At 33.5% G+C, this 12518-nt stretch overlaps 2 protein-coding genes across 2 annotated transcripts; both read left to right on the plus strand.

Annotated features, from left to right (window-relative positions):
- Positions 1 to 34: 34 nt before the first annotated feature.
- On the plus strand, positions 35 to 6670 carry LOC127849700 (E3 ubiquitin-protein ligase RNF213-like). Its single transcript, XM_052382446.1, has 10 exons — positions 35 to 39; positions 731 to 875; positions 1197 to 1359; positions 1514 to 1614; positions 1753 to 1810; positions 3663 to 3859; positions 5046 to 5175; positions 5429 to 5512; positions 5797 to 5986; positions 6412 to 6670. The coding sequence occupies exons 1-10, from the start codon at positions 35 to 37 to the stop codon at positions 6668 to 6670; spliced, it is 1332 nt and encodes a 443-aa protein (XP_052238406.1).
- A 74-nt stretch (positions 6671 to 6744) lies between these two features.
- LOC127850697 (E3 ubiquitin-protein ligase RNF213-like) lies at positions 6745 to 12140 on the plus strand. The gene is made up of 5 exons (XM_052383950.1): positions 6745 to 6851; positions 7130 to 7321; positions 10218 to 10316; positions 10842 to 11041; positions 11215 to 12140. Exons 1-5 carry the CDS (start codon positions 6786 to 6788, stop codon positions 11363 to 11365), a joined length of 708 nt encoding a protein of 235 aa, XP_052239910.1. The 5' UTR covers positions 6745 to 6785; the 3' UTR covers positions 11366 to 12140.
- Positions 12141 to 12518: the final 378 nt, after the last annotated feature.

Below are 12518 nucleotides of genomic sequence, written 5' to 3' on the forward strand. Positions count from 1 at the left end.
TCGTGCGTTATGTTTGGTTACAATTTTGGAAAACATGAGGCAAAACAGAAACATGTATTTTTATAACACATACGATATACATGTATAAGATGTTTAATCCAATAATTGTTTAAATTTATCAGGTTGCCCAAAGGGTCATCCTTACTTCATTGGTGATGTAAGTACGATTTTGAAATGTGTTTAATACATTTGAAACGTGCGAATTGTTTATCGTTTTTATTACTGCACTAAATTTGGATTTCTCACAGTTTTGCGCAATTTTTACCATTGACATAACTCTATTCTTAAATTGTATGCAGTCGTTGACTGAAAAACTATCTGTATCAAATTAACTAGAATATTTTACGCAAAAAATTAAACCATACAAGTGAATATCAATGCGTGCTATTTTATTATATTATTTGTTTTAATATATTTTTCCTTTTATAAATGCCCAGTGTGGGAAACCGAATTCGGTTGGATATTGCATTGAATGTCGAGAAAAAGTTGGTGGGAAACAATACAAACCTTTGCTAGGCAACGTTGCGAGCAATATGTGAGTTATTGAAATAGTTTTTAACACGTTTGTGTCCGCTGTTACCGCTCACTATATTGTTTCAATACACTTACTGTAAAGCACAAACTCGCCGGAGAACACCTTATACGTGTGATCGTATTAAATTCATTTCAAATTTAACGATTGCATTCTAATTAAAAAACAACAACACATAGCTGTTTGTGTTCATTCTAGTGTCGATACTACAAAAAGAGGCCATGTTCTTGGTAAGGCCATGGACGGGGTTGTTTTGAAACCAGAAAGAGAATTGAATCCCACTTACTGTGCTGCTGTCAGACTAATGCTGCACATGGCTATGTACCTGGGGCCAGTTGAGCAGGTAAAAAAAAATACGGGTTGAAAGTTATTGAAAATATAATTCAATATTAATTCAATCCTTTAACTGTTTACAAAACAAAACTTTAAACTAACCTGTGAAATATTACTAGGACAGGTTAGTTTATTTTTAAGCCTTCATGGTTTGTAACCTTAATGTTTTGTGCCATTTTTAATATCGTCTTTTTCTGTGTATATTCGCAACGTCTTCAATTGCGTTAAATATAACCTTTCTGAATTTCAGTGACAACTCAAGCAATAACTCTAGCTTCAACAGTACAACGTTTTTGTTGCCTGTTATTATTTACTTTTTACTTTCATATAGATTCAAGCAATAATAAAGCCGCAAATTGCCACTACCGAAGTGTCAGACTTTATTATGAATCACATCAAAGCGAATGTCAGCGATCTTAAGCGAGCACTTGGACGAAGTGTTGATGATGTCATTTTGCTGATGCATGTTGTGATTGACAAAATAGAAAAAGAAGGTTTGAAGATGCTTATGAACATTTTTATTTTTTCAAATATGTTTGTTTATAAATTTAAATTTTATTTACAAACACTTTTCTACAATATGCCTTTTCTTATTTTTTCTAATATCGATAAGTTATCAAAAAATAAAAAATAAACATTAAATTGCAGGTGAAGCATTTCCAGCGGAAGTACATCTACTTTCCTCAAAAGAAGATAGAAAAGCCTGGGAAAATAGCTTTGCCACGATCGTGTTGCGCGGAATTTTGAGTGTAACTATATAAAAAGACTATTGCCTATCAATGCATGTATACATATATTACTGGCAATCGTTTTGCAATGTAAATATATCAGCTAAAACGAAGTGATTGATTTTGCTCAGGTCTTTTAACCATGTTTCAAATTTTCAGCAAGCTGAAAATTGGCTGATGCGTTTCAACCACGAAATCGTAAATGATCAACGTTTAGGTAAAACAAACCCAAACTTTAACAGATTAATTAAAAAAAAATACGATTATAATGTAAGAGTAAAACATGTGTAATTTATAGATGCTAAAGATTAATCTAATATTGGCTCTATTTGTCCGGCACGAAAAGCTTGTAATATCATAATGGTCGAGTGTATTTGGTGCGTGTGGCTTGTTCGGACTGTAATTTTGTCATTTTTCTTGCAATTCATGAACAACTTACCATATATAACCAATATCAGAAGACGTCGCGAGTAAATACGCATTTGAACTAAAAGCTCAAGGTCATACTTCGAGGTAAAAGTTTAAATTCTGGTTCTAAACAGTTTGTCCATATTGTAACTGTGTTATTTGTCATTCAGTTCAAAAATAATGTTACCACATAAGACCACCATAAAGAGAAAACGTGTCGCGTCTTACACCCGTCTTCTTTCCTGAAAGGTCAAGGTCACAGTAGGCGGTAAACGGTGAAATTTGACATAAACATGATGTCTGGACTGTAACTTTGTCATCGAACATGCGACATTAAAATAACTTACATGAATTGACCAACTTTAAGAGACGGAGTATCGCGTGTAGCGACCCTCTCTGCACCTCACAGGTTAAGCCCACACTTGTACTTAAAATGACAAATTTGGTTATGGAGCAGCTTGTCTGGGCTATAACTGTATGATGTATTTTGCACTTGAAATAACTTACCCCAAATGTCCATCATGAGAAAATTAAGTGTAGCATGTAACATCCGTCTCCCTGCCTCAAAGGTCAAGTTTAAACCTAAAGGTCAAAAGTAAAATTCGGAAAAAATACACACCTCATCCGAGCTTGTGAGGACTGTAACTTGGTCATACATGGTGCTTTTTAGTATAACGTACCATTTATGTTCACTTCCAAATGACGACATGACGCATTTAACAATCGTCTTCTAAGTTGAATGTCACACTTAGAGGTAAAAGGTCACATTTTACCATAAAATGATTACACTAACTTTGTCATTAATCATTCAATTTTACAATAACTTAAAAATGTCAAACATATGGTGATTGTTTGGCGCATTTAACACCCGTCGAACAACCTCAAAGTTCAAGTCGCACTTATTGGTCAAAATTTAATTGCATTTAAAACAGCTTGTCTGGACTCTTACTTTGTCACTAATCATGCAGTTGTAAAGTAAATTACCTCAAATGACCACCATAATGAGACAGCGTGTCGCATGTAAAATCAATCTCTCCAACTCAAAGTTCAAGGTAACTCTTAGAAGGCGACTTTTGTAAAACAAATGGCAAGACTGTGTCATTCGTAATGCAATTAAAATAAAATACAATAATTATAAAGCACGAGATGATGATAGTATCCCATGTAACATCTGTCTCCCTACCTCGTACGTCAATGTCAAATTTTAAGGTCAAAAGTGAAATTGGGCAAAAAATAACATGTTTGGACTACAACTTAATTCATCATGCTATTTCAAAAAAATTTGCCACGAATTCTCATCATGTGAAGAAAGTATGTCACTCTTGGGCAAAGGTCAGAGTCGTTTTATAGGTCAAAGGAAAACATTTGCATGATGCAGGTTGTTGAATTTTTACAAGCATTATTGACAATGGGCTCGACATTTTACCGTGTATAGTTAATTTTGACTGATTTACGGAGAGTTATTATGTTATCAGTTAGTTTTAGCTCAAATTATATTTTAATCACAGTGCTGCTGTTTTGTGGTAGTGCATGTTTTTTTCTAAATAAAAGCTTTGAATTGGGAGAGCGTAATCATTTTAATAATATAAACCGAAACAACACGTTATTTCGACTGCTCTAAAATTGCTTTTGTAGTTGCAACTTAATTCTAATTATTTTAGGGGCTGATCCACTTTTGTGCTTGATATATGAGACAGAAAATAGGCAAGATGCACAAGATCTCGAGCAACTTTTGGAAGTACCTCGGATGTGGAGGTTTCGTGTTCCAATAACGATTGAGCATATGTCTCAGGAACTGGACTCGAAAATGCGCGAATTAAAACGACCTCCACGTATTCTTCATCGTTTCTTGAACGAGGTATGGCATTCCGAAAACTTACTTTTGGAACAAAAAAATGTTAAAATGTTTTTCTTTTGGTGTAACCAGAGGGTACTATATGTTTGAACCCGGTTCATGGGTCAATCTTCCCGTCCGAAGCTTTACCTAGTAAAATAACCAAAAAAATATAATTAAATTAGGTTGATGAAACTGTAATATGTGGATAAATTGCAAAATGGTGATATGCATGTTATATCTGTTTTAGTCAGACACAATTGTGAATGCTAGGTTAACAGAAGCTTTGGTTACAGAACTCATTAAAAACAATACTCATATACGATGCGGCAAAATCTATATAAACTATATTGTAAAAACTTGGTATGTTAGGGAAATATGAGAAATTTTGTATATGTCATATATGCCATTTATGTTTGTCCGTTTTTTTCGAAACGTTTGGATCCTGCGATAAAAAAAAATAATTAAGCTAGGTTGATAAAACTCATTTTGTGGATGGGGAGCCATATGGGAAATATGGACGTTAGTTCACTTTTGTTTTTTCGATAACAGTTGCGGTTGCTATTATAACACGACTAGTTAAACAATTGATATCGTAATCATATGACAAACCAAAAAGAACTAAAGCTATGTTTATGAAAGTTGGCGTGTGGATCGAGGGGCCATAAAAAGAATATTGCCGTTAGTTCAGTGTTGTGACTTGGTACGTTTGTCAGTACGCCCGAATAAAAGGATCTTTCGATAACTAACAGTAATTAAATAAGGTTGCTGAAAATCATTAAACCGACGGAAGGAAATTTTTCGAAAATGCAAGTTATTTTATTGTTTGTCCACGTGTTGTTTCCATGGTTACAGAAATAACTGAAAACTAAAAATGAGTCTTGCAACAACTCCAACGGTTGATGAGACTCAGTATGTGGCTAGAGGGTGAATAAGCACGTTATTCCAGATTCTTTGTTAGATTAAAATTGTGGGTGCGACATGATTACATTAATTATTGAAAACTAAAATCTGCATCATGCCATGACTAAAATGTACCAGGTTAATGAAACTTATGGAGATCATGTTCTTACTCCGGCAAAGTCAGCCTGATAAGGGACATTTGTTTTGACTGTGATAAGGCTCTTGGTTACTTGGCTTTGTTTTGTATATGATATTAGTATTTGTTTGATGTGTAAAACGAATGATATTGAATAATGTATATTTCAAGGATTACATTCTGCAAGCTCTGAGATACCTGCCAAGTATTATGCAACTGCAACGTGCACTGTTACGGAGATTCCAACGAAAACTTGATAAAGCAGAAGCAAAAAGAATAACAGTTAAAGACTTCAAAACAGGTGAGTTTTCAAAATGTTAATTTGTGTGGTATGTATACTTTACCCCGATTAGTGACGTTACGTGAATGTATACGTTAAAGAGGTAACAATGTTAGTTTGTTTAATTATTTACGCGCATATAATTTTCAACGTTCAACGTTCAAAATAAGCTTACTGTTTAGTATATGTTGAACAGTTTGCAACAATCTTGTTTTCACTTTGCATAAAGTCGTTTAACGCCTCAACCTGTTTATACACTTTGTTTTTATAACAGAGTTGTCCGAATGTCACGGTGTTGAAAAATGGATTGATGCCTTTTCAATGGCATGGGATGCAACAAGAACATTTTTGCAACACGGTACGTTAATATTATATTAGAAGTGTATTCTTCCAAACCGTCGTCTTTTAGAGAAAGCTTTATGTTTACAAATGTGGACCCAGTAGATTATTTCTTATAATTTTATAAATGCTTATTATTTAATATGATGTTTAGTAACTGAACTATGCAATAATCAATTCCTCAAAAATAGTTTAAGAAACTACATTCGATCTCGTACGTTTATTTAGAAATGTAAGCTGCAGACATTTAATTAAACGATTATGTAATCTCTTTTTCATTTGCTCTTTACGCTTTGTATTAAGGATGTCTCACTAAATCTGGACGTTATACACTCCCTGAAGAATTGTGTAACGAACAGATCAACGACGACACATCTCTTGCAATATTCCTGCCAACAACAGACGGTCCTGGTTTGTGTTCATACGCAATGCTAGATTACCTCTTTCGGAAACAGAATGAAATGCTAGAATATTATGGTCAGAAATCGGACAGGTAGTACAATTTACAGTAATTCATATTGAAATTTTTTGACTGCATTTCATTACAAGGCTTTTCATTTATTACAACTGTTAAATTACATAGAAGAATTAAACAGTTTAGAGGCTTTTCGAGTTATTCATTTAACTAAACGATTTTGCTGTATTGATTGTCTATGAAATTCACTTGTAATAAATATAGAATAAATCATGATTATGTTTTTGTTATATAGTTTTCGTATAAACCTTAGTGTACATAATAATTGTTATATTATAAATTGGACGCACAATTTCCTTAAAAATCCATATATGTGGAAGAAGTAAAACGTAGCTACCTGTACGTAAATTTTTAATTAAGATTGAGTTTTAAAGAAATAAAAATAGAATAGATCTGGTAAACATTTTTATTTCAATCAGAACTTTTAATTTTTCTTGTAATAGGTTAAACATCCCTTCTGTTAAACCTATGAATGTGAACGCGGCTCATCTTATTTGCTACGATCATGAACACGACATTATGCCAATCCTGCTAGCAAACTGTCAGTATTCCTTTGAGATTGGTGTCGGAACCACGGTAGAGTATGACTTCGCAGGAATGGAGAGACAACTCATCGACAGACTTCTCTACTCAAAGTCCAATATAGAATTACGACCTTTTCTAGAGGTAAAACAACTAAAATACATGCGTTATTTAATGTAAGGTCTATTGTTCGTAATTTACATGTTACGGCGTGTTTGTCTTTCTTTATTTTTCGCATAATATGATGATGAATATTTCTTATTGGATTATTTTCTTAACGTTCAAGATCGACCTGATGGTATACAGAAACGAGATAACAAACGCGGCAGTTTTAAAAAAGCTACAAGAAAAAATCCCACAAGTATGTGAACGCTTAACACTTCTCCTTAGTATAACACGAGCTATTTTGAGTTCAATTAGATAGACTATGTGAATGAAGTGTTGATCCTTATGAACATAATATATGCTAAATTACGATAGTATAGATGTTCAGTTATTCAGGTTTTTATAACAAAGTTAAAAATAATACGTCATAAACACATTGGGTTCACACAGTGTATTATAACATATATATATAAGTGTCATAGGACTGTTGTTGATGTAGATTGACCTATATCAAATCGTTTTGTTTTCACATAGGCTCAATTAAGTGATGATGTAAGAAAACAAATTTGTGAAGAACTTCGAGCGCTTCCATCAGTGTTTGCTTCGCTCGATAATTTAGACACCGCTATAGGTTTCTTGAAGACGGCTGGTGGCGAACCAATTGCCAAGCTTGGTGCATTCATGGTTGAAGTGCTTGGAATCGAAAACCCAATTTTAAGTCAAAAGGTAAGATACCTGTGTCCATTTAAATAATGTTAATTTGTGTTAACAATACTTTTTATTTTAACTATTATATTTAATCGCACATGCGATAATCATGTGGTATATTTAATCAGCAAACCGCTTTATGCTACATGCCAATAGCTTAATTGTTAAATATTTACTCTAAAATTCGATGCGCCAACAGGCATTTGCTTTTTTTTATTTTTTTTTATACCACATTTATATAGCGCCCTTTTCATACTCGAGATGTGCGTTCAAAGGCGCTTTACATTTGTCCCTGATCACTGGGTCATAAGTCGTCCGTTAACATCTTGGCGCAGTATGCAGCCACGGCACATTGGCTTATTTCCCTCACAGGTACCCATTTAAACACCTGGGTGGAGAGGAGCAGATGTGGGATAAATTTCTTGCTCAAGGAAATTCCAGTGGTCAGGGCGGGATTCGAACCCGGGACCTCTCGATCCCTAAGCCAGCGTCCTACCATTAGACCACTGCTCCCACTTAACAAACATTGAAATAAAAACCATAACTTAAACTGGGTCAGTGATTTGAAGGTTGTTGCTTTGTTCAATTTACCTTTGGCTTATATTCCCAATATTCCCAAATATCACTAAGCGATATAATTTTAATGTTCTATTTTTTTTAATACGGTTTTATGAGATATACTGATATTGTTGCTTATAATAGTTAATTCATTGACATAAATACGCAAACAAAACTGTACGCATTAAGTAAACTTAATAAATATTGGCGGGCATCATAGCATATTTTCGTCTAGGGCGAAAGTAGCTTACCGTGTGAACAGCATAAAAAGTTCCCATATCATGTTGTCTTTGGAAACATTGGTCAGCGATTTAAAAGCACTTTAGTGTTGTCGTGAGCTGGTCCTTGGTCTAGTAATTAAACTCGAGCGCTAGTATTTAGGTTTCTCAGATTTGATACTCCCGCTTAACCATATTGTCATGCTCGCTTTCGCTTGTCAGTATGACAATTAAACAAGGAGTAGTGTACTAGGTGCTTCACACCGTACATAAAAAGAACCAGAGTCGTCTCGTCTCTGGAACGGGACGTTTTTATATCTGGCCTACCCCAGTAACCTAACTAAAACGTTATTTTGGTAATGGCCGATTGGGAGAATCCCGATGCTTTCGATACAAAATTCACTATACATACTTCTGTACGGTGGCACAAATGGGACATGGGCTGGGTTAAAGTAATGATTATCCCGCGACTTGGTAAGTCGTTCCCACGACTTGATTAGTCGATAAAATGAGACTATATACTGTTGCTTAAGGGTGGATAAATTCGAGAACACAAAGGCACGAAACCTAATAGTCTTCTTGTCTTATCAAAAGTTTTGATTTTTTTTTTAAACTTGTTGGTTTGTTAAATAATTATTAATGTTTTATTGGTAAACAATGTCTAAAACACATTTACATAACTAAATTTAACATTACGTAGTATTGGAATGGAATCAAGTCATGATGTTTCCGCCACTCGAAAGTATTCTTCAATACTCTTTTGAAAAACATTGTCAAGAAACAAAAAATCGCTACATGCCTCGATTCAACTTTTTTCAGCGAGTCGACTGTTACACACATACAGTGGAAATGTTTTATTTAGATATCAATAACAGTTTCATCCAAAGCTTTTAAAGCAAAAATAAACATAGCAGTCGAATTTAACTTTCAAACTTTACTTTTAATCTTCATGTTAACATTTGCCTTTTAAATCAATGTTCAAAAGTGTTAACCCTCTGTCGAGTGTGTGACCTTGACAGTAACACATTTCAGCTTCCACGATGAGTTGTTAAACCTCACATCACACTTGAGAACAGTATATTTAATATACTTGAATCTATTGTAAATATACTTGTGTGCTACACCCGAAATACAGAAACATTTCATATCTTTGTCCGAATTATTGCGTTTTCAATCTCAACTCGCGTCCTTGTCTTAGTTTGCGTGAATCTGAATTACGCAAACGCTTGGCTGCATAATACGCACGTTATGTTTGGCGAATTTAATACGGTTATTCGTATATTGGATATCGTATATTGACTGGATAACGTAAAAATTTTGATTACTTTTGTGCTCATTTGGTAGATTTGTACCGTATATCTATATACTCTACGTAATCATCATATATAAAGTGTTTAACCACCATCAAAGATGAACGGTAAATGAACGAACCCATTCTAAACTTTTAAACCACGAATTCTAGTAAATGTAGTCCGTCAAACTTTCTACATGTAGGGTCGTATAAGGCGTTAGGGTCGTATAAAGGTTAAGTTTATACGAACCTTGAGTTTTCTAATGAAGCATCATTTCGCGGTAAGATAAAGTAAGATAAATCACAAGTTTTGGACTTTTTAAAATGAGAGGATGCCCATGCAATGTTCTATATTGTTTCCTGCTTAAAATATAGAGAAAAGTTCAATTAATAAGAATATTTGGGAAAAGCCCGGAATACAATGGCTTAGTTTGGATGAGAATAAACGACTACAGCTATTTCAATAGTATGTATTTAAATATTGATACCAATTCATCTCTAAATTATATTAACATTTCAAGGCAAACATATTTTCATGTTGATCTCAAGTTGAATTGCCTTAAACTATTGTTTGTATATAAATTTCAAGTGTGCCACCTAATATATATTAATTATATCAATCACGAATTCTGGTATATTTTATTTTACAACGCTGAAGCTTCGGCCGTTCACTCTCAATACTTTTTATGTTTATATTACGGTGGTTTTAAATGTTTAGTAGTTATTACTACTTTGTAATGCATTACTTGCCATTTTTATGTTTTCGAGGTAAATTTATTCATTTTAAACTAAATATACCCACTTAATTATACTGAAATAATACTGTGTTTTTGTCTGAAACGTTTAGGCTCGCCAAACCTGCGAGTTGCAACATGCCAGATCACTTTGGTTACTGTTGTCTTTCCACAAATCAAAATTGCTTGTTGATCTTCGCCAACCTACGGAGGTAAGTAGTCAGTGCTTGCTTGTTAATATACCTACGGAGGTAAGTAGTCAGTGCTTGTTTGTTAATATACATACGGAGGTAAGTAGTCAGTGCTTGTTTGTTAATATACCTACGGAGGTAAGTAGTCAGTGCTTGTTTGTTTATATATGCGATGATTATACTATACGGGTAAGATATAATTTTTGTATTTTAGTCATGAAACAAATATTGTATGAATAATATACCTAATTCGCAATTTCACTAATTCGTAGGTACAGACAATTATTTGCTGCTATGAAGTTGCTTCACATTCACATTCGCATATCGACAAACGATTTGAGGTCGTTTTAGTTTGAATAACAATATTTAAACCCCTATATTTATGTCACTTTTGTATACCTCATGCAATTTGCAAATGAAATGAATATCATTTAGTTTCGACGAACTTTTGATATTTGATGCGTCAATAAATAATACATATGTACTGATAATCATTAATGTATAATACTAGAATTACAAGAACAACATTTATGTTAATTGTTTTAGGAGGTTTTCGAGACATTTCCCGACAATCTTTGTCAGGACATACCAGACAATGCCAAACCAACATTTGAGGAGTATATGAAACATCTCAGCATCGACAAATTACATACCATGCTGGAAATACTGCACGAGTTATTGATACTCGTAATTGCAGTGCGCCAAAATTCTGATGACAAGGACTATGTGGATACGGAAAATTACTGGTACATTTAAAACGAGGCTTTGCTGTATTTTTATTTATTAGTCACAACGATTTTTAACGTGTGTTTGGATTTGTCGTTGACATGAATTCGATTATATGCACAAGTTATTTTCAGAAATTTATTTCTTTAGACACACCTCTCACACTGCTATATTTGTTGTTATTTGTTTTCAGTTTGTTTGAATCCCTGAAACAGTATATTGACCTTGATGACACACAATGGCTGGACGGCCCTTCGAATATATTATACAAACATGGTGCATATGCCTGGGTTATGGCTTATGAGGCGCTTTGTAGAAAAATAGGAACTAGACGTCGCAATTGACGTGCGCGTGTCGCAGGCGTAAACAATCAACAGTCGAGTGATGTGTTTGTGTAATTATGCTAAACAATCATCAAAAGAGAGTAGACTTTCTACATTTATAATACAATGTATGCGTTTGATATGTCCGAAACTGTTTAATATAAATGTTATATTGACGTTTAAACCATAATTAGATTTTGTATCTGTATATCGCTGTGAATGTGATTCTTTTGCAAAGAATGAGTGTTATGGTGTTTCGTCTTTAACAAGTGTTGTATATACACGTTTTATTGCGTAAATATTTTATTTTAAAATATTGTATAGCTACTGTAACATAGCTTGTTTAATCAATACTTTACATGGTTGTGTGTACAGTGTATAAATAATTATTTTGACCGAATAATGTTCCTGTCAACATTCACCATGCATTAAGCTGACACTAAACTTTATTAATTATTGAAAAAGTCCTGTTATATGTAAGTTTCAAGAATTGTTGTAAGATAAAGTGTGTATTATGTGCACGTGCAAAACTTAATATGAAAAGGACGTTTTTCAAATGTTTACTTGAGGAGTTAACAAGTACCATGTTGAATTATATTTACTTGTGACCGTGTATATTGCCTTATCTACAATAATGATTTATTATATAATATCATTATTATCACAATTGTTTAAAACTATTTCATGCTGTCATAGTTTATGGAACATGTCTATATCACAAATAACGAAGGCATGTGTACACGCGCTCAAATGTGATGTCATGTTCTGATGTCACAACTAAATTGTATAGTTATTTTTTTTTAAATGTGTATTAAAATAATGTGTTTTGTGGTTTCTTTTATTGTTACATTTATTGTAAAAGAAGTTTGTTTATAGTACCAAATATGGTGGTAGTGATCTTTGCGTTATTGTGTGTTATTGTTTGTGAAACATTGTTCATTGGTTTCAATATTTGAATTTGGGTCTCATTTTAGATTATTGCATTTCGAAGTTGGTATCATGGCTCATTAGTCAAAATGATAATAATTCAATCCCTTTCACATTATTATCATATAAAATGCCTGTTTGAAAACGTTATCCAGCATGGATGAATTTTCAAATAACTACGTTGAACTTATCAGCATGTTAATTCCGATTGTTTTTAACAAGAGCCAGGTCCTTCGGTCAATGGCAA

Source organism: Dreissena polymorpha, chromosome 11 (genome assembly GCF_020536995.1).
Source record: "Dreissena polymorpha isolate Duluth1 chromosome 11, UMN_Dpol_1.0, whole genome shotgun sequence".
NCBI classification, from domain to species: Eukaryota; Metazoa; Mollusca; class Bivalvia; order Myida; family Dreissenidae; genus Dreissena; species Dreissena polymorpha.